Here is a 22,699-nt window from a genome sequence, read left to right as displayed (position 1 = left end):
ATGATTATAGGACAAATGTCATACTCTGCATAATCACAACATACTGTACTTATATTGGCAAAGGTTTTAATCAGTGTAAAGTAAACAAAATCTCTGGAATGCCCTTAAATAAGCACAATAATGTGGCCTTGTTTGTGTATTTTCAGGCTACTGAAGACCCAGTCACTGGAATGGTTCTACAATAATGTGAGAAGGCGTTTTAAAAGGTTTGGCAGTGCTAAAGTGTTAAAGAACCTCTACAGGAGGCATGCGGCCGAGCGTGGAGTGCTAGCAGAGCCTACAGGTACTCGCCATCTGGAATTTTGTATGACCTTCCTTTAAAATAAGAATGTTTTTACACTATTTTATAATGTATTTTGTTAAATATTTGCTATGTTTTGGAGTTAAAAGAGCTGTTTACATGTTGCATATTTTTTAAGAGTTTCTCCATTTCAAATACCATCTGCATCCGGAGGATATTTCAGTTTTGGATTGTCCTTCAAGCTCTAGCGCTGTCTTTTACAATGTTCATGTTTGCATCTATTAGCACTAATTCATAAGGGTTAAGGATAGAACAGGCAGGGATACTATAATCTGATTTACCTCCTCTCTCTCTGATTTAGCAGCAGCAGGATTTAAAAAAAAAGAAATCTGTTTACGGAGGAAAGGTCACTGTACAATTATGACCTGATGGATTCCCGCCCAATTGGATTCCTAACATTTTAATAGTGAATAAAAATTGCATATGTGTATTTACATTACTTAGTACTTATTTAATCACATAAATCATTTAATCACTTTCCTAAATTAAAAAATGTAGTGGAGCACAGAAGGAAATTAATCAGAAATTAAACATTAATTTTAATGAAAAATCAATGCAACAGACTTGACTATTATTTTAATAATAGTAAAACACACTGTAAAAAATATATTAGGCCCATCCATCCATCTGAACCTGCACAATATATAGTTATTTACAATATATAGTTGTCATTTTTAAAGTGGTAGAAAAAATATTCTACTGGAAAATATACTGTGAAACTACAGCAACTAATAGCCAGAAATATACTACAGTACACCTTTGTTTGGAAGTATAAAAACATCTCAAAGGTTATTTTCCACACCAGCTCGAAGGCTCCTTTGCTTGTGTCTGTGGGCACGAGTTATGATCTGTGCTTAGCCTCCGTTTGAGTTTTGCTGTGGTCTGTGAACAAATGTCTTCTCCATTAAGAGAAAGGCAGTTAAACGCAAGGCCAAAGGCACATTAACAATGGATGACCATGACTGTGGTTGTTTGTCACCTCAGCAGACCCCTGTAACATCTGAGGAAGAATAGCTCTCTGTGGAAGAGAGAAAAAAAGCATTGCAGTGACAATGAAAAATAAAGAGCTTCGGCCACAAAACTCCCTGCACGAAGTGGTCAGGCCTTGAAAATTTGATGCAGAGAAAAGCTAGAAAGATAATCTGTTTGAGTTTAACATCCGACAAGTGCTAAGAATGGAGCAATAAGCTTATAGCATTATAGGATAGGTTTTTAAGCTGCAACATCAGTCTTCGGCTTTATCTCATAGAAAAAGCTAGATTTATAACATTACTTTGATTTGCTCTCTGTAGTAGAGAGTAGGCGTAAACATTGGCTCATTGTAAAGGGGTAGCAGGTGACTTCAGAGGCAGTTTGACCTTCACCGGATCAAGGGAAGCACTTTACAGGGCTCTATGTGGAGCTGAGGCCATATTGATATGTCAGTAGTTACCCATCAAATGATTTGTCATCCGACTGCTCTCTGAGACTGAGACAGTGTCTGTCAGAGAGAGAGAAACCTGTCGACTGCGCTATTAAATCATGTGTCGCAGCTGGAAGTGCTGTCGAATCTCTCAGGAAGCGCTTGTCAACAACAAGAACAACAACAACAGAAATGTGTGATGCAAATGGTTATACTTAATCTTTCCTTTTTCATATTGAGCCAATCTCTAAATTCCACTTTTGTCCTAGCTTATCAATATTGAGAATATTATTTTGCTAATGGAAAAAAGAAAGAATATTAGGAACAACTAGAAACCGACAGATTTTATTTTGTGGATGTTCAATTTCATTAAAGATTGATGCCTTCAGAAATTGATGCTCCAGGCTTTAAAGGGTAAGTTCGGCGTTTTACAAGTAAAGCCCTGTTTTAAGATCGTTTCTGATGAAATCGAAAGGGTTAAGATTAAAATTTGGACACATGCTGCTGTCCTGAGAATTTTAGGTTTTTGTGTTAGCATCCCCCCACCTATACAATGGTTTCATAGGTGCCTTGGAACAATCATTCATATAAACGCATTAAACTTTAGTTTACAAAGATGTGAAACTCAGAGTGGTCTGGGGTGTGCACTGATATGCTCACGCAAAAATCGCTGGAAAAGAAGCTTTCCAACAGGTTTTGTCGTAGTTTTTGGAAGAATGTCCGGTTGTGAGACGTTGGAAAAATAGGTCCACAGTTTTACAACGAACGGTAAAACACCTGTTGGAAAGCATCTTTTGCAGCGATTTTTGCGTGAGCATATCAGTGCACACCATAGACCACTCGGTGATCTTTGTAAACTAAAGTTTAATGCATTTAAATGACTGATTGTTCCAATGCATCTATGAAACCATTGTATAGGTGGGGGACAGCAGCATTTGTCCAAATTTTAATCTTAACCGTTCGATTTCATCAGAAACAATCTTAAAACAGGGCTTTACTTGTAAAACGCCAAACTTACCCTTTAAGTGTTTCATCGTGGAGTGCAACATATATTATGTAATAAACATAAATTATAAAGAGTTATTAAAGTTGTTTTGATGAAATGAGCAGTAATTTTGTTTTGCACCAACAGAGGGGAGCACTTATGAGGAGAGCATCTGCAATGAAAGTAGCGTGTATGAGAGTGACTCCACGTTCTACAGACAAAGTGAAGGTTTGTGATCAAATATATCCTATTTATGGTTTGTTATATCAATAGTTTTGTTTTTATTAGTTTCATTCAGTGAATATTTGAAAACGCTTCACTGCAACTATATGGCAGCAAATTTCTATCTATAAAGGCTTTAATTATTATGTCTCTCCAGAGCACAGCATGGAGGAGACTATTAGCGTGTCAATGCGTGTGGCAGAAGAGGCCATAGATGAAGCCATTGCTAAGGCCGAGAGCCAGACTGACAGTCAAGTAAGACTTTCCCTATATAAGATCATTCATTCATTCTTTCATTCATTTGTTATTGATAAATTGGCAAGTTTGACATGGCAACTGTTAGACATTTTATTTTGTAGGAGAAGCAGAACGAAGCTCATTATCTGCGAGAGAACAGAGCAGAGCTGATAGAGGAATTGGCCAAAACTATAGTAAAGAAAGTGAGTAACACATGTCAGCAATGACCTTTCATGAGGGTAGAGTTTTACATTGTCCACAATTCAGTGTGCAGTGATTAATTAACTAAATTAATACTTCAGCAAGGACGTATCAAATCGATCAAAAGTGACAGTAAAGACATTTATAATGTTAGGATTTCTATTTCAAATAAATTCTGTTCTGTCCTGACAACTCTAGGAGTGTTTGTCATAGTAATGGGTATGGCAATTTTGATTTATGTGACCCTGGATCACAAAACCAGTCTTAAGTAGCACGGGTATATTTATGGGAATAGCCAACAATACATTGTATGGGTCAAAATTATAAAATCTTCTTTTATGCCAAAAATCATTAGGATATTAAGTAAGGATCATGTTCCATGAAGATATTTTATACATTTCCTACCGTAAATGTATAAAACATTTATTTTTGTGAGTGAATGCAGCACAATCGCGAACTTAAATGGACAACTTTAAAGGCGATTTTCTCAATGTTTCGATTTTTTGCACCTTCAGATTCCAGATTTTCAAATAGTTGTATCTCGGGCAAATATTGTCCTATCCTAACAAACCATACGTCAATGGAAAGCTTATTTATTCAGATTTCGTGTGATGTATAAATCTCAATTAAAAAAAAAAAAAAGACCCATATGACTGGTTTTGTCATCCAGGGTCACATATTTGGTCTTGACGGTCTTGAATAGATCTGCTATGCTGCTGCTGTTATTGCTGCTGATGCTTCAAAGGAAGTACGGGACTTGCTTTTGCCAATAAATACATAACACTCAGCTGTGAGCAAGGCCTATTAAGCCTGCGCCATCTAGAGTTTCATGACAGAACTTTGTATTTCTTTTGAACTTTCCATTAATAAAATATTCCTGAAAAATTGTTTCCACATGTTTTCCACAAAAATATTAAGCAATCAGTATCTGTATATATTCACACTCTTGATTTGACATCAAAGAGACATCAGACATCACATGTTGATGTAGTTTGATTGTAAATTCTAAGTTATAATTATTACTTACTATATATCATTTTAAATTATTATATACATTCCAAATTATCATATTATTATTTATGAGTATTGTCAATGTTTGCATAAACTGATTATATTGAAATATTTAAACAACAGTTTGTCCACCGGAGGATGGATCCGTCTGAGATTCAGTCTGGATGTAATCTGGACCTGTTGCCAGGCCAGAACAATGATGGGACCTCTCCTGATCAAACCCAGAGTGCCTTCGATGCTTATCTCTGGGTACACTGGCCTTTTGTTTTTTTTCAAAGACTCAATCACTTGCAATTTTGGCCGCTTTTGAGATGCATTATTAAATGCACTGACTCTGTAATGCTTTTGTATTTCTATTTTGCTTCTCCTTTCCCCCCAGAGGTCTTACTCAGCTTTCTGTCTCTTGACTGATGAGAAAACAGACCAGCATGCTGACACTGGGTCGAGGCCTTCAGCTTCTAAAAGTCATGCCCAGGAAATGAAGAAAGAAGAAACAATGCCTGTCCAGGCCATGCCTAGCTGGAGGAGTGTTGACCGACTGGACAATTCCAGTTAGATCCTTAACTTAATCCATATTATTCTTAATCAGTTAATTAATGCTTCTTGCTGACAACAGAGAGATTTTAAAACAATTTATACTTGTTTAAATTGTTGATCACCTCCATTTATATACATGTCTAAATGCTGTGTATATGTCTTCAGTGTTGCAGAGTCCTGATGGGAACTGGATTGCTTATCAGAGCAACTTGCTCTCTCGACCGAGCCTTTTAACAAAGCGCAAAAGTCTTGTCTACAGTGTCTTAGAAAGGGAGTCTGGCGTGGGGTCAGCTTACGACGAAATGGGCTCCGAAACAGAGCCCGAAGCTAATGGGGGCTATGGTGCTGCACTAGTAGAGTTTCGTCGTAAAATGTCTGCCAATAAGCAGTTGAGTTACACAGAATCCTACAGCTGTGAAGCAACCTTGCCTTTGGATGCACAAGCACAACATATCACTGCACACACCTTGAATGCTGACACTGAGAACTTCTCAGGACCAGATGGACCAATGCCCAAGTCCCACAAAAATATGCTGCCCTTTCTGAAGAGAAAAGTGCCACTAGAACAGAGGCGACTCTCATCCGCCCGCCTCTCAAACATCATGGATGTTAATTCCAACCCAGGAGGGGCTGAAAGCAGTGAGGATGGCTTAGAGGACAGCAGGGTCAAGAGATCACGACGAAGGAGGAAAAATAAGAGAGAGGAGGCAGAGTGGAAAGGACAGTCAGTATTGTCTTTGGCTGTACCGGTGAGAATGACTGTTTGTTGTACAACATGTATTGGCTTTGATTTAGAACAGGGGTTTTAAACCTTTTAATATCAAGTACATATAATATAAAAATATAAAGACTGCTATATATTTACACATATAAAGACCTCTTTATACTGTGTTGTTTCCAAAATTAAATGATTGGTACTGAACCAAAACAAATGTCAAAACAAATAATATATTCTGAATTGTAATTATATTTATTTAATTCACAAAGTATCTGTTTTGTACCCACTATTACTTTATACTTTATACTGTATAAATTACATTTCTTACTATTAAAAACTGTCAGTAGAATAACATTTTTTTTTTTGCAATTCTTTTAATGGAATTGCAGTCCTGCCAGTCTATAGAATGCAGAATTAATTACTTTTGTGTATTTTATATAGACATTGTATATACACACTACTGTTTAAACATTTGAGGTTGGTAAAAAAAAATGTAAAAACGTTTTTTGAAAGAAGTCTCTTATGCTTAACAAAAATAATTATATTGAGAAACATTACCGGTATTACATTTTAAGGTAATATGGTAGCTTTAACATCTCTAAAATACATTTTATGAAATCCCTTTTTTCTCTTTTTTTTCTTTTCTTTTTTTTATATTTCATGACTATGATTCTTTATTGGCAGGATTCCAATAGCCAACTCTCAGATTCTCTGGTGAAGAGTCGTCATGTGAAACAAGACTTGCATGGAAAAAGACCATGTGATCATGCTCTGGAAGATGACACTTCAGACACTGCTACCCCTGACATCTTGAGCTCTGGAGTTGTGACCCCTGATCCATTTGGACCTGATCTCAGTTCTCCTAGCAATTTGAATCATAGAGCCCTTGGTGTGGTTGGATCTTTAGATCAGCAGTTGACTTCCAAACTGAAAGAGCTGACCAGTCAAGTCAGAGAAACACAACTTTCCTCCTCTGAGGATGAATTGGACAGGTTGGAGTATCAAATGTGGGATGAAGATGATGAAACAAAAGCAAAAGTGGGAGATGAAGTCATGGGAGATGCTTTATTGAAGATTGAGGCTGTTGCAAAAGAAAAATCAGATGAAATTGAAGCCACAAATCAAGTAAGGAGAACTGAGATGTTGAAAGAAGATGATCTGACTTCCAAACTCAGAGAGTTAACCAGTCAAGTCAGTGAGACACTACTTTCCTCCACTGATGATGAACTGGACAGGTTTGAGCATCAAACTGTAAATGAAGGCATACATCAATCAATGATAACTGAGAAGCTGGTGGTAGATGACAGAACAGATGGAGACAAAATGAGACAACGTTACAAAAAAAAACTAAATCATGCAGAGAAGATGGTTGAAAAAGCAGAAAAAGAGAGATCAGAGAAAAAGCAAAAGGACACTGTGGCAGAGCAGTACATTAGTAAGCAAAAGGACATGAAAGAGACGCAAATGTCAGAAGAAATGAACTCTGGGAGCCAAAAACAGACACCCGCAGAGACAGATACACAAAATATGATCGCTAGTGAGAGAAGTGAAGAGACAAAGAACAAGGGAGAAGTTCAGACTGAAGAGAGAAAAGCAGAAATAAAAGATGTTGGAAATGTGGTTGAAGGTCAGCAGAGCAGAGTTGAGAATACAGAGATGATCGATCATATTGAGAAGCAGGGACAGGCCTTATCCTCTGAAATGGCTTTGAATAGATTTATAAGTGAAGATGGAAACATGGAATTTGATAGGATCATCGATGCTGTAGTGAAGGCTTTGGATGACATGGAAGATAACATAGAAGCTTACACTAGTGAGGGGGTATTTTTAGACAGGAAGGGAAGTGAGGGAGAGAAACTAGAGATGATGGAAGAGAAGGAGAATGTAACTGAACAGGACATGGATGGCAAGACAAAATTTGAGGTATGCATTGTTGGTGGACAATCGAAGAAAGTACAGGAAAAAAAAATGAAGGAAGAGGGAAAAATCAATGAATTTGTGGCACTAAAGAACCACAGTGATTATACTGAGGAGACAGAAGACAAACAATGCATCACATCATCAGAAGAGAGCGTTCAAGGGAACGAAGGCAACAGTCAAGGTGACGTGGTTAAAATGAAGAAGCAGAGGGACAAGGAACCCACAATTCAACACAGCGCCCCATCTGGTCAGGAGGAATATCTGTCACCAGAGGAGATCTACAAGGTAACAACATAACCGTATTACAATAAACTGTATCTATACTACAGTATAAACACTTCAGGCTGCAGTAACCTGCTTGTATCTAACATGCTTTATTTCATCTGCTAATTAATCTTCTCATGTCATTCTATGTCTTCTGCCTCTTTTTGATCTTTATTAGGATGCCCACGTGCTGGACAAAGAGAAAAACCTAAATTTTATCTCCAGTATATTACAGCAGGTGATGATTGTATGCTAATATGGATAGGATGCTCTCATTTACGCACTCATAATTTACTAAGCTATTGTATGTGACCCTTCCTCTCTTAGTTTTCATCTGCTGTCTGACTCTTGGCTCACTGTGTATTACATTTTACATATTTTACTTTCTGTTAGGGCTGCACAATTTATCAATAAATAATTGCAATTATGATTACAGCTGCCACTGAAAAAAATGTGGATTCAAGTGGGTGAAAGGCTTATATTTATACTCTGGTGTTTTTGCAGTGTTGCGCATTGTAAAATATTTAAATCTGCTTTGATTTGTTTTCAACTCGAGTTCGTCATACTTAGAATTTCTCTCATTATATTTGTAAGTATGGAAGCATATTTCTGCCAGATAAGAAAAAAAAATGCTTTGGTAAATCATAATAATGACATACAAAGCATAAAATGTTAAAACTATGAAATGCTAAGTCATAATTATGAGATAAAAAGTTGAACTCATGACATACTAAGTCACATCATGAGATGGTCATAATTATGAGATAAAAAGTTGAAATCATGACATACTAAGTCAAATTATGAGATGGTCATAATTAGGACATAAAAAGTCAAAGTTTGTCATAATTATGTTATATTGGGTCTTTTAATCTTTTTTTTATCTTAATCTAGAATTTGTGTCTCGTAATAATTATGTTTTTATGTCATAGTTATTTTTTACCAAAGCATTATCTTTTTTTCCTAAATGTTGGTAATCATTCACTGTGTAGTGTGCAGTGTTCATAGGTTCGTTGGTTATATAGGGCCCTATGATTTCTGTGATGCGGAAAACGCGGACGGAATCACGGAATTTACACATGAAAACTACTCGGTTACTCACGTAACCTCAGTTCCCTGAGTTAGGGAACGAGTATTGCGTAGCTATACGCAGTGGGGGGGAAACTCCTTTTCCTCGATTTACTGAAGCCTTTATATAAAGCGCATTTGCAGCTGCACAGCTAGAACATGAGCATCTGGCTCGCTCATAGGCTGCGCTGCGGCAACTGCACATCCAATGGCGCGTGCGACCAATGAGATCACTCTGCGTCATACACGTCAGAGCCCGCCAAGGGGGTGTGACCTCAGTCTATAATAGTCCCCGAATTCGCCATTATAGCAGGTTTAACGACTGAAGCGACAACTTGCCATGTTACTATAGTGCGGCTGGCTACGCAATACTCGTTCCCTAACTCAGGGAACTGAGGATACGTGAGTAACCGAGTAGTTCCCTTTCGAACGGTCACTTCGTATTGCGTAGCTATACGCAGTGGGGACGCCATGAAAAACGCCGCACTGAGTAACTGGCTGCCACTGCAACTCAGGCCCCTGAGCATACAGAGCAAGCCATAACCGCATAATTATGTATAAATAGACCAGACACCGTCAGGTCTAAAATAGTACACATCAGTTAGAAATAACCCAACATACTACACCAATGAACCCAGACACTGTCGGGGTTATTAGTATATGAACATATAACCGGTCAAGTGGGTTTATATATGAAATTATAACCGGCCAAAGCGGGTTTTATATATGTATGGAATATAACCGGCAAAAGCGGGTTTTATATATGTCATATAACCGGCCAAAAGCGGGTTTTATATATATGTAATATAACCGGCAACAGCGGGTTTATGCATGAATACAACCGGCCAGCAGCGGGTTTTATATATATATGTGAATGTGATTGTGCACAGTAATACATGACAAGACCGGCCACCGACGGGTCTTAGTCATACCGAAAACACCTTCGCCTGCAGGGAAGGCACTTCCATATTATAGAAATTCATAAATGTGGACGGCGAGGACCAGCCGGCCGCCTCACAAATATCACTAATGTGAATGCCAGATGACCAAGCCCATGACGAGGCCATACCTCTGGTCGAATGGGCTTTGATGCCGATAGGGCATCTGGAGTCATCTGGACCCAACTCCAAACATGCAGGGCTCACAGAGAGCGCCTGCAGATCTCCCACTCGCTTGATAGATGCCAACGCCATAAGGAGAGCGGTCTTCAGCGAGAGAGGTTTTAGATCAACCGATTGGAGCGGTTCAAAAGGCGGACCTTTCAGAGCCCTCAGGACCATGGAGAGGTCCCAAGACGGCACAGACGGAGGTCTGAAGGGGTTCATTCTCCTAGCACCTTTAAGGAATCTCACGACCAGGTCGTTTCTTCCCAGTGACTGGCCAGCCACCAGAACATGATGTGCTGCTATGGCTGCCACATACACTTTGAGCGTGGACGGGGAGCGACCCGCATCCAGCAGCTCCTGTAAGAATGATAGAACCACAGATATCTCACATGACTCCGGGTCAGCCTGATTTTTCGAGCACCAGCTGGAAAAACCCGACCATTTCGAAGCATAAAGGTGCCGAGTCGACGGGCCCTGGCTTCAGATATGGTGCTTAAGACCTTCTCAGGAAGGTCCTTGGGTACCCGTTGAGGGGCCAAACATGGAGGGCCCATAAATCGGGTCTCGGATGCCACAATGTCCCGTTCGCCTGCGTGAGGAGGTCTTTCGTCAGAGGAACCGGCCATGGGATTGTGTCCGATAACTGAACCAGTTCTGGGAACCACGGTCTGGTTTTCCAGAGAGGGGCCACCAGAAGGACTGGGCACCCGCTCTCTCTGACCCGTTTGATGACTTGTGGAATCATTGAAACGGGGGGAAAGGCATAAAGGGGACGGTTGGGCCAGACATGGGCCAGCGCGTCCCTGTCCTTTGAGAAGAACAGTTTGCAGTGGGTGTTGATTCTCGAGGCAAAAAGGTCTATTTCTGCCTCTCCAAACACCTTCCATATCAGATTGACCGTCTGTGGGTTCAGGGACCACTCGCCGAGGGGAATGTTGCCCCGTGAGAGCATATCCGCGCCCATATTCTGGACGCCTGGGATATGCGCTGCTCTCAGAGAGCTCAGGTTGGTTTGTGCCCATAATAGTAGGTCTCTCGCCATCGCATACAGGTTTCCTGACCTGATGCCCCCCTGGCGATTTATGTAGGCCACTACTGACATATTGTCTGTGCGGACTAAAACATTGTGACCTCTGAGGTTCGACAGAAATGCCTTCAGGGCCAACCCAACTGCTTTCATCTCCAGACAGTTGATATGTAAGCTCTGCTCCATGCTCGACCAGAGGCCGGATGCAGGCATGCCCTCGTGCAGCGCTCCCCAACCCAGGTTGGACGCATCTGTAAGAACCACTTTCCTCCTGGAAATTGTTCCCATTGTCACCCCCTTGTGGTACCAGTTCTGAGCCCGCCAGGGAATCAGGGTTCTTAAACAACCGTGATTCACTATAACGCGCAAGTTGCCTGACTGCCATGCGTGTGTTGGCACAAGGCGTTTCAGCCAATGCTGCAGCGGGCGCATGCGCAGTAATCCCAAGCGGAGCACTGGCGATGCTGCTGCCATTTGACCAAACTTTCAGGGCGGGGCTGAGAGGCCTGTTTCGCGGGCTTTGTCGGCCGAGACGTTGACGGGGCTCGCTTGTGAGAGCGCTTAGGCAAGAAGTGACGCATGGCCTGGGATGCTTTCTGTGCCTCGGTGTATCTCTCCGAGAACCCCTTCACTGCCGGGCCGAAGAGGCCGGTGCTGGATACTGGGGCGTCGAGGAACCACGTTCTCTCCGCGTCCTTAATGTCAGTGAGGGTAAGCCAGAGGTGGCGCTCGAGCAAACTCGCCATATTCCTCCCCATAGCCTGCGCTGTGGCCTTGGTAGCTCTCAAGGCCAAGTCCGTGGCGCTTCGAAGGTCCCGAAAGGCCTCAGGGTCCGGGCCAGCCTCGTCCATAGACCGGAGGAGTTTGGCCTGGTAAACCTGCAGCACGGACATCGTGTGCAGGGCCAATGCAGCCTGACCGGAGGCGGAATACGCGCGTCCAGCGAGGGCTGAAGTGCTACGGCACGGCTTGTTAGGATGAACAGCTCTAGTTCGCCAGCTAGCAGCTGTGTTCGGGCAGAGATGAGCGGCCAACGCCTCTTCGAGGGGCGGTAACGACTCATAGCCTTTTTCCGCTGCTCCGGCCACGGAGGAGAGCATCGCGGACACTGCGGGGCCTCGTGTAGAGTAAGGAGTGCGCCAGGCTTTGGTGAGCTACTCGTGTAATTCTGGAAAAAATGGCGCTGGCTTGTGACGAGGCGCCTGTTGATGACCCGGCAGAAACCAGCCATCCAGCCGACTTCGAGGGGGTTCAACGGGCGCGGCCCACTCGAGCTCGAGGTCCGCTACGGCCTGCGTCAGGATCCGCCGGCCGACAGAGCATTCTCCGCGTGGTGAAGTCCCAGGCAAGGAATGCAGTCCGCGTGTTCGTCCGCCTCGTGCAGCTTGCATCCGCACGTGGCGCAGGTCTTGACACAAGGCATTTGAAACAATGCTCGTACAGATAAAACACACAGAAATGCAAAGAATAATGAAAAGGATATTCGCCGGATAGCCACAGGAGAGACGGCGTCAGGAGAAATACGGTTGAATGTGTCGTCTGCTGAACTGTAGCTCACTCAGGCTGAAGGCTTGTTCGACGGCAAAGGCTCAATAAATGGTCAGAGACGTGAAGTTTGTCGCTGAAGGAGTAAAATCTGCTATAATGGCGAATTCGGGGACTATTATAGACTGAGGTCACGCCCCCTTGGCGGGCTCTGACGTGTATGACGCAGAGTGATCTCATTGGTCGCACGTCAGAGGCGCCCCGCGCCATTGGATGTGCAGTTGCCGCAGCGCAGCCTATGAGCGAGCCAGACGCTCATGTTCTAGCTGTGCAGCTGCTAATGCGCTTTACATAAAGGCTTCAGTAAATCGAGGAAAAGGAGTTTCCCCCCACTGCGTATAGCTACGCAATACGAAGTGACCGTTCGAAAGGGAACGGAATTCTCTTATACACGAGGAATATGCATATATTTTGTTGACATATTAAATAAACAATTTTTTTTTACTTCCTTCTCATTTTTCAGTTTAAAACAACAAACGTAGAAAGGTCTCTACCTAAAGCCCAATTTATACTTCTGCGTCGAACTTACGCCGTAACTACGCCGTAGGCTGTGCGTAGCGCGCGTACCCTTCGGCGTACCCTGACGTGCACCTCTCCAAAAATGTAACAACGCGTCAATTCTACGCGGACGCAAGCGCTGTGATTGGTCTGCTCAAACCGCTCCCTCGGGTTTCACATGCTCCCTCTGCGTGCGTCAACGCGGACAACGACGCAGAAGTATAAATTAAAACCAATGCGTAGTCTACGGCGTAGAGGCTCCGGCGTATGTCCGACGCAGAAGTATAAATCAGCCTTAAACCATGGCCAAATGGCATTGTTAAACATGTTGCCTAGTAACCAAACGACCTCATGTTCACACGTAGGGAAAAAAATGTCGAAGCGAGTGGCTTCTGATAAGCTAACGGTGGCTGCGTTTGTGGTAGATGCGTCCATTTGTATACTGTAACGTGCTGATCTAACCAGCGGTCTCATAAAACGTTAAAAAAATGTAAACGTCTGGAAGAATGAGTAGAGCAGGCGTTCTGAATAAGAGTGATGATGCAAAAAAGAGCTCTATTCGGTATGGTTTTCTGTGCGCACACACCCAACCCGAAGCGTGCAGCCATGCACAATAGACACCTATACAGCGCGCGAGTACTGAATTGAGCTCTCTTTCATGTCTAAATAGAGAAATACACACAACATTATGTCTAAATGTCCGTTTTGGAGAGTTTTCACATAAACTATGTCGGCTATGTCTTAAACAGTTGTGAGTGTATCGGATGTGCATCCGCATGTCATTGGACATGATCCGACGTCTTAAAGTGACAGTGGGTAATAAACCTAATGCGGTCCGTGTCAAGCAACAAAAGAAAAAGAGAAAAGCATTCGTTGTTTGTTAATAGCTTTAAGGATTAATTATATTTAATTCATACAAATAAATATGTCTGCTTGAAAGAATACATGATGTATGCAAGTAGTTATAAAGAATTTTTTACTTTAGGAAAAGTGGTTTTAATGTCATTGTGTTGGCTTTCTGTCAGGAACATATCGTTGTTTCAATGTTTCTGTCTCCCTGCAGCATGTCTGCATTTTATCTTTAATTTAATATTCATCAATCCTAACTTGTAACTGTTACCTTCATGTTACTGTTATTTTTGGCCAGAGATTTGTTGAAGGTTTGGCTGCATTTTGAATGTACTTTGCTGAATATATTAAGAGTTTGAATAAAAAAGCTGAATTGTGAGTTTGTGTAACTGAATTTAACGGTCAATACTGCTTAGAAGTGAAAAGAAAACAAGCAAATCCGAAAATCCGAAAGGGCTAAAAATAAATCCAAAAAAACGGAATTTGAAAAATAAATAAAACGGAATTTGAGAAAAAATAAAACGGATTTCATAGGGCCCTAGTTATAATGGGTTTTTTTGATAGTGCATAACAGAGTGAGCTCATGCCAAACTAAAGTCACAGCTTTACTAATCATAAAACACTCTTAGCTCGCTGTTCTGTATAGAGTTTATTTATTATTTAAATAACAGATGCTTTCATGCAGCTGGGTAACACAATATTTAGCCGTCTTGATTTACTGCATGTTACAACAATAAAATACAAACAATTCAACGTCTCAGTTTTAGATGTGTAGCCAACATAAAGAATATGTCATGCAGTTGGCCTATACAAAAAACATATTTTAATGTTAATTTTATGAACTGTGATTACAATATAAAGTGAAATAATTGACAGTTATGATTTTGTGAAAATTGCGCAGCCCTACATTGTGCTGCTGCAGGTGTGAATTTATGCCCCATTCATTTCCATTCGTATGCATGTGAACGTTAGTGTGTAAAGTTTACAGTACCTTGCTCTATGTATTTATCTTGAACAGAAGTACTCGGCTGTATCACTGCGCAGCATCACCTCCGAGGTGCTGAAAGTACTGAACGCCACTGAGGATCTGATTCACGGATCAATTGGAAACGGACAAAGCCAAAAAGACGGCAGTGACGTCTCAAGCATTCCCCCTGCAGAGGCCAGAAGACTGGACGAGCAGCTCAGCAGACTGGAGGAGAACGTATGCATTCTTTCTAAGATGAACATTTGTCATGCTACTTGGAATTATGAGCTGCTTCTCAGTTTGTTCTGATTGATTCTACCGTGTGCAGGTGTATGTGGCGGCAGGTACAGTGTACGGGCTTGAGGCTGAACTGGGGGATCTGGAAGAGTGTGCGCGCAGCATCGGTGGATCCACCACAGAAAGAGAGCTGGCTCATCTGGAGGATCAGGTGGCCTCTGCAGCAGCCCAGGTGCATCAGTCTGAGCTCCAGGTGTGTTCGGCCTGGACACTGTGCTCTCTCTCTCTCTTTCTGAAACTCATCAGCAGCATCTCATTGCTCTGAAGATGCACTTACACTTCACTTAATGAGCCGTATAATAGTGTTCTAACTAAGTAGTTTTCGTTAATGGAAAAAAAGCTGAAATAAAATACAAATACAAATACACACACACACACACACACACACACACACACACACACACACACACACACACACACACACACACACACACACACACACACTCACATATACAGGTGCTGGTCATATAATTAGAATATCAAAAATCATCAAAAAGTTGATTTATTTCAGTAATTCTAATAATCCAATAATTTGGATATTATATTCATTCATTACACACAGACTGATATATTTCAAATGTTTATTTAATTTAATTGTGATGATTAAAACTGACAACTAATGAAAATCCCATATTCAGTATCTCCGAAAATTAGAATATTACTTAAGACCAGCACAAAAAAAGGATTTTTAGACATCATTTTTCTTGAACATTTTTAGAACATGAAAAGTATGAGCATGTACAGCACTCATTACTTAGTTGGGGCTCCTTTTGCCTGAATTACTGCAGCAATGCGGCGTGGCATGGAGTTGATCAGTCTGTGGCAATGACAAAACTGACAAAAGGTCATTGCTAAAGAGGCTGGCTGTTCACAGAGCTCTGTTTCCAAGCACATTAATAGAGAGGCAAATGGAAGGAAAAGATGTGGTAGAAAAAAGTAGACAAGCAATAAGGATAACCGCACCCTGGAGAGGATTGTGAAACAAAACCCATTCAAAAATGTGGGGGAGATTCACAAAGAGTGGACTGTAGCTGGAGTCAGTGCTTCAAGAACCACCACACACAGACGTATGCAAGACATGGGTTTCAGCTGTCGCATTCCTTGTGTCAAGCCACTCTTGAACAAGACACAGCGTCAGAAGCGTCTAAAGACAAAAAGGACTGGACTGCTGCTGAGTGGTCCAAAGTTATGTTCTTTGATGAAAGTAAAATTTGCATTTCGTTTGGAAATCAAGGCCCCAGAGTCTGGAGGAAGAGAGGAGAGGCACAGAATCCACGTTGCTTGAAGTCCAGTGTAAAGTTTCCACAGTCAGTGATGGTTTGGGGTGCTATGTCATCTGCTGGTGTTGGTCCACTGTGTTTTCTGAGGTCCAAGGTCAACGCAGCCGTCTACCAGGAAGTTTTAGAGCACTTCATGCTTCCTGCTGCTGACCAACTTTATGGAGATGCAGATTTCATTTTCCAACAGGACTTGGCACCTGCACACAGTGCCAAAGCTACCAGTACCTGGTTTAAGGACCATGGTGTCCCTTTTCTTAATTGGCCAGCAAACTCGCCTGACCTTAACCCTATGGAAAATCTATGGGGTATTGTGAAGAGGAAGATGCGATACGCCAGACCCAACAATGCAGAGGAGCTGAAGGCCACTATCAGAGCAACCTGGGCTCTCATAACACCTGAGCAATGCCACAGACTGATCGACTCCATGCCACGCCGCATTGCTGCGTGGCATATATATATATATATATATATATATATATATATATATATATATATATATATATATATATAGGTTTTATATGTATATACATGTATATATATATATAGGTTTTTTTATGAGATAAAAATAACTTAAATGAAAATTGGAACTTTTGCCTTTGTAACTAACTGATATAAAATAAGTTGAAGCACTACAACACTACAATACAACTTAAACTGTAATAAAGATAAAGTATTTGAAAAAAATATTTTATAAATATAAAATAAATAAAATAATAAAAAGGGCAAAAGCAAATAAACTAAACTAAAATTAAAATGAAAACTGAAAATATAAAAACGAATTATTATTAAAATATTAATAAACATGAATAAGAATTTAAAAATAATGCCAAAACCAGCTTTCCAGAGGTTTTTAACACTGTAAATACTTTATAGAACTCATCAAACATACGAACCATGGTGTCCAAAAACTGGCAATAGCATTTTACATAGCAATCTTCTGCAAAGCCTTACTGTACACAATACACATTCTGTCATTTTCATATCTGCATGCCTTAATCTGCTTTTTTCCCCCAGGTTTCAGACATTTCCTCAAGAATTGCAGCTCTGAAAAATGCAGGTCTTAATGTAACTCCACAGACACAATTTACCAAGGTCAAGACTTTAAAAACCAAGGTATTGTCTTCATATTTAAGTAATATATTTATATACAAATTCCTACATGCTCATATGAATAATTATGACTATAACTGTGGTAAGGGCCGCCCAATCAATCCAACATCAGTTTCCGAAAAACGGGTGAAGGTTTACCGGGTTACTGTCTTTTCAGCTTGGCAAAGTAATTTAATTACCTCTTTGTTTCATTTGACTCCAAAATTAAAAAGGTTTAATTGATGTTTGTCAATCATTACATTTAGGTGAATGTTTGATTATTCTATTTAACTCTTTATTGAAATTACACCCGTTCATCCGGAATCCCATAACACTTTTGAGTTTGGCACCGGCTGGGTATACAGTCTCATAAACGCAAGCTCGTCAGTCTCGGCCATTAGACAGAGGACAGTACGGCCGTACTCCACTTTGCTCATTCTAGAATACATTATTTATTCCCCATAGATCTGACCACACTTAATTAAGGTTCCACCTAAGCTCCACCTAAGCTGGATTTTAGTCCGTAACTAACCTGAGTGTAGAATTGTGGTGTTATGGATTTAACGTAATCTACTATAGTTAATAATTTCTGAGTAAGTCTAATAATGCATAAATGCAAATGTAACCATTTATTATTAGTCAGGTAAATGTATCATGCCAATTACATAACATAATCAATTCAAAGTTACTCAATAGAATAACATCAAATGCTCAGCGATAAAGAGTAAAAGATGCATACCTTACATTAGAAAAAAATACATAATGCTGCACATTACTTCTGTGGAGAAGACCATTGTACCAGTCGCACTGAGACATTTTAAATGATACCAAACGTGACCGTTAATTCACTTGTATTGACATAGAACATTATATTTTTTATATAATTTTTCTAAGTCAATTAAGTGAAGAGTAGGATGTGTAAAGGGAAGGAAGTGGGGGGAGAAGGATGAAATGTGAAGTGAGGACAGGAGGGGAAGAAGCTTTCCCGGCAGTATGTGTTTGTGTTGTCCATATCTCAGGAGATCAAAGTATCTGAGGTTCTGTTTGTCTTACACTGTCATAATACTTTTGTTTTAGACACAAACCATCAGCTCATCTCGGAAACTGAGGAGGCGACTGCCAGCACCTCCAATACAAGGTACAAGTGCTAATCATAACCAATACTAATCATTGCAATATTTTAAATATGTTGCCTGTGTAATTATTTGTGAAATGTGTAATTCTTATTTTAACATTTTGCAGAAATTTAATCTTTAAATGTACTTCATCTATTTCCATTTCATTATATTCTAAGGATTCAAAGCAGACATCAGATGTTGGCAATGATTTGAATCTCCCATTTTATCTGTACATTTCAGATAAAGAAGCATAAAGAGGATAGTAGGAGACATCAGCAAGCATCATCACAAAGTTAAATAACTAAAAACCTAAAAAGCCACTGATCACATGTGCCTTGAAGCTCATGGGTCATAGAAAAGATTTTATGAACTCAAGCTGTGGTGAGAAAGATTCAAATGACTGATGTATCGCTCATGCAGTGATGCCAAATTACACAAAATACATAACTCTTAGATCAGGTTGCTTTATTACCTCTCTCTCCTCCATACTAGTGTCTGAATTATTTCGAAATAGTTACTAAAATGTAATAACTAAGTAAATGTAAGATGTAAAATTATGATGTGGAGCTTTGTTTTGGCATTTTGACCATTACTGTGAATCAAACTCATCATTCAATTAAACTTTTAATAATAATTATAATAAAATCCTGTTACAGAAAGTGTGCTAAAATCTAAGAATGTTTGCAATCAAATTGTTACCATTGACTTCCATTTTATGGACAATTTCTCAAAATATCTCCTTTTATGTTCCACAGATGAAAGAAATAAGTATCCCTTTCATTTCTCACTGTCAATATATATAGGTATATACAATCGCTGCATCTGAAATTGCATACTCTCTTGAGTAGGTACTTATTTTGAATAAGTAATTATGGAATGACCTCTAACAAAGTACATTCTATGTAGTATGAATGTTTGTTGTATGAATGTAATCTGGATGTACTACATTCACCATGTTGTCATTATCATGTGACCTAACCCTCATGGGATAGTAAAGTGTCTACCGTATGCACACTTCAGGAGAAGTATGTCATCTGGGTACTTTTTGCCTTAGTACTGTTTTTCGCATACTATATAGTAGGGGAGTATGCAATTTTGGATGCAGCCAATGTTTTGCACATCTGACCAAATATTTCCTGCATTACATTTTTTTAACATGATTTCTCTGTCAGATTTATAGATTAGTCTAGCCATGTGTCAGCTATATGAATCACAGTCAGATTTACGAGCTGTTGTAAAAAACATTAATTTATTGTATATGTGTAAATTAATAAATTGAATTTTTTAGTTTGATTATATTTCAATTGTAGTAAATATTATTTTTGTTAACAAATTTTATGGTGTTCATTTACTGAAATCGTTGTTGAGATCGATATTTCAGTTGTTCAGAGTAAAATATACCAATCAAAATACATATTTCAAAGCACACAGATATTGTGAGGAGGACTGAAGGATGTTGAGGATCCAATACCTTGGATATGCATGTTTATTAAGAGTGCCATGTGTGTTTTCTGCGTTTGTTCATTATTGTATCTCATTATTAAATGATCTAAATAGACAACATGTATGTTAGACCCTATACGGGTTAGTTCATGCATTCATGACATCAAGGCTAGATTATTGTAATGCTATTATGGGTGGTTTCCCTGCACGCTTAATAAACAAACTACAGCTGTCCAAAACGCAGCAGCTAGAGTTCTTACCAGAACCAGGAAGTATGACCATATTAGACCGGTTCTGTCAACACTGCATTGCCTCCCTATTAAACATCGTATAAATTTTAAAATATTGCTGATTACTTACAAAGCACAAAGCAAATGGTTTACCTCCCCGGTATTTGAGCGAGCTCTTAACGGATTATAGTCCGTCACGTTTATTGCGATCTCAAAACTTTGGACTTTGGACCAACTTTGGAACAGTCTTCTTCCTAAAATTGTCCGGGAAGCAGACACACTCTGTCAGTTCAAATCTAGACTAAAAACACATCTCCTTGACTTAGCATACACATAACACATTATAGACTTCTATAATTCAATTTTAGGCTACATAGATTAGGTCAGCCGGAACCGGGAACACTTCCCATAAATCCTGATGTACATCATAAGGATGGCGTCCGTCTACGCTAATGTTAGTCTCTCTGTTTAAAGGGGTGGTTGATTGCGATTTCACTTTTTTCATTTTAAATAGTGTGTAATGTTGCTGTTGGTGCATGAACAGTATCTGCAAAGTTGCTGCGCTGAAAGTTTAACGTAAGCAGAGATATCAGGAAGTTTAATGCCTACAATACGACTCGAATGGGACTACAACGAGATACTTCCCGGGTTTTATACGTAACTAACCCATAAATTTACATCAACCCTCCCTCCGGAATATGCAAAAAAGGGGCATGGCCATATTTCTGCGGCTTTGTCGAAGAGGAAGAGTTATAGTGGAGAGAAGTAGCCATGCCGTCGAAAGTGTGTTATTTTCACTCAGCTGTCAGGTCTTCTGTGTTCGGGCTTCCTACGGATGCCGTAGTTCGTCAACAATGGCTACAATTTATGTTTGATTATGTTCCAGAAAATTACAATCGTAATTTAGCTCTCTGTGCTGCACATTTTACGGAAGACAGCTTCCAGAATCTCCAGAATTCAATGCCGGATTCAACAAGAAACTGTTACTAAAGCATGAAGCAATTTCAACTTTAGGCAGAGGCAGCAGTTGTTGGGCCACAACCTGTAAATAAGACTTAATAATTTTAAGTGTATTTGCATGTATAATTTTAGACGTAATGTTTTAGTTTTATCAAGGATGTTAACAAATGCCAGCGCTGGCTTTAGTAGCCACTTAGTTATGCTATTTCGTGTGTCTATGACAAACGCGTACAAACATTTTGGACCTGAATTTGTAATTATGTACCAATTTTGTAAATGTGTTTTTCATACTTTATGACGTAATTTTTCGATTTGATCAAGAACGTAAACCAATGCCAACGCTGTTTGTTTATAGTAGCCAGTTAGTTCGATGCTATTTTGTGTGTATAAGACAAACGTACAAAGTTCAAAAAATTATATGTAATCGCAACAGCAAACTTCAGCTGCTGTTATCAGTGTACAGTATGGTTTGTTTACAGGTTTTATGTATTGTTTATCTCCATACTTATTACTGTTATAGATATAAATTGCCACATGTACACCTAAAGAAAACGATACACCGAGTAAACTAAGTTTTTTGAATAGATAAACGGTTGTTCGATTATATCGATAAAACAATAACTTTAAAAAACAGTATTACTCAGTCATTCAGTTATATTTAATATTTAATCAGGAGAAAACCGTGTCTCAAAAGCTAACAAGCAGCAGTAGCATTTTCAAGTAACAGCGTATCGAAATTCTTATATAATAATAGTAGAATAGAATAATAATAATACAAAAGTGTACCATTCAGAAACGTTTTGTAAGAGCTGTGTTTGGGGAGGTTCTGCTTGACTCAATTTATTGCCGCTTTCTGGGTCTAATTCTGGCTCAAACTGATACGCAGTATTGACACCATTATTTACATTTGACCGGAGCACATGCAACTTTCGCCCGTAAAGGTGATGGGCATGAAGTTTCCGGACAACGTGCACTACGTAGTTCAGCCCATAAACACAATCATGCAAAGAAAAAAAGCAGTAAACCACCCCTTTAACCCGAGGTTTACTGCAGTCCGCCGGATCCAGGCCGTTTCCAGATCTGATGAAGGACCTGCGCCTGGACACGACGACAACGCATTCACTGTGAAGGCCTCCTTCCCTTCCCTTTACCTTGTACCCCTTTGTCGGGATAATTCCGGTTCACGTGGCTACGCGGAAGCGATAAAAAATTCTGTATTCGAAATTTTTCAAGGCTTGTACCTTGGAACCTATTTCATGGTTTGCGTTCTCGAGCCAACAGGAACTGTTTTGTGCAAATGAACGGCAGGATTGCATTAAGAGTTTTCTGTTAGATTGATGTCGTGTTAGCGAACCCTAAGTTAATAACTAATGACCGTTGCAATGGAAGTGAATCAATCAAAACTAACTTTAGCTAGACAATAACTT

At 39.9% G+C, this 22,699-nt stretch overlaps 1 protein-coding gene across 8 annotated transcripts in view; it reads left to right on the top strand.

Moving 5' to 3' along the window:
• Positions 1 to 19,937, top strand: part of myripa (myosin VIIA and Rab interacting protein a) — a 42,975-nt gene extending 23,038 nt beyond the window's left edge. For 3 of the 8 annotated variants that reach the window (XM_077230353.1, XM_077230343.1, XM_077230334.1), the window contains 14 exons: positions 147 to 283; positions 2,836 to 2,916; positions 3,068 to 3,165; positions 3,270 to 3,350; positions 4,483 to 4,608; positions 4,739 to 4,910; positions 5,062 to 5,645; positions 6,299 to 7,819; positions 7,977 to 8,036; positions 14,907 to 15,092; positions 15,184 to 15,345; positions 17,447 to 17,545; positions 18,599 to 18,659; positions 18,880 to 19,937. In XM_077230353.1, the coding sequence (XP_077086468.1) occupies positions 147 to 283; positions 2,836 to 2,916; positions 3,068 to 3,165; positions 3,270 to 3,350; positions 4,483 to 4,608; positions 4,739 to 4,910; positions 5,062 to 5,645; positions 6,299 to 7,819; positions 7,977 to 8,036; positions 14,907 to 15,092; positions 15,184 to 15,345; positions 17,447 to 17,545; positions 18,599 to 18,659; positions 18,880 to 18,893 (3,382 nt within the window). In that variant the 3' untranslated portion in view covers positions 18,894 to 19,937. The remainder of the gene's footprint in view (positions 1 to 146; positions 284 to 2,835; positions 2,917 to 3,067; positions 3,166 to 3,269; positions 3,351 to 4,482; positions 4,609 to 4,738; positions 4,911 to 5,061; positions 5,646 to 6,298; positions 7,820 to 7,976; positions 8,037 to 14,906; positions 15,093 to 15,183; positions 15,346 to 17,446; positions 17,546 to 18,598; positions 18,660 to 18,879) is intronic. The other 5 variants (XM_077230378.1, XM_077230370.1, XR_013203882.1 and 2 more) reach the window with 4 other exon arrangements.
• The last annotated feature ends 2,762 nt before the right edge of the window (positions 19,938 to 22,699 follow it).

This window comes from Siphateles boraxobius, unplaced genomic scaffold (assembly GCF_051911475.1).
Source record: "Siphateles boraxobius isolate OS27281-9 unplaced genomic scaffold, OSU_SipBor_1 1, whole genome shotgun sequence".
NCBI lineage: Eukaryota > Metazoa > Chordata > Actinopteri > Cypriniformes > Leuciscidae > Siphateles > Siphateles boraxobius.
This window is presented reverse-complemented; position numbering and strand designations above follow the sequence as displayed.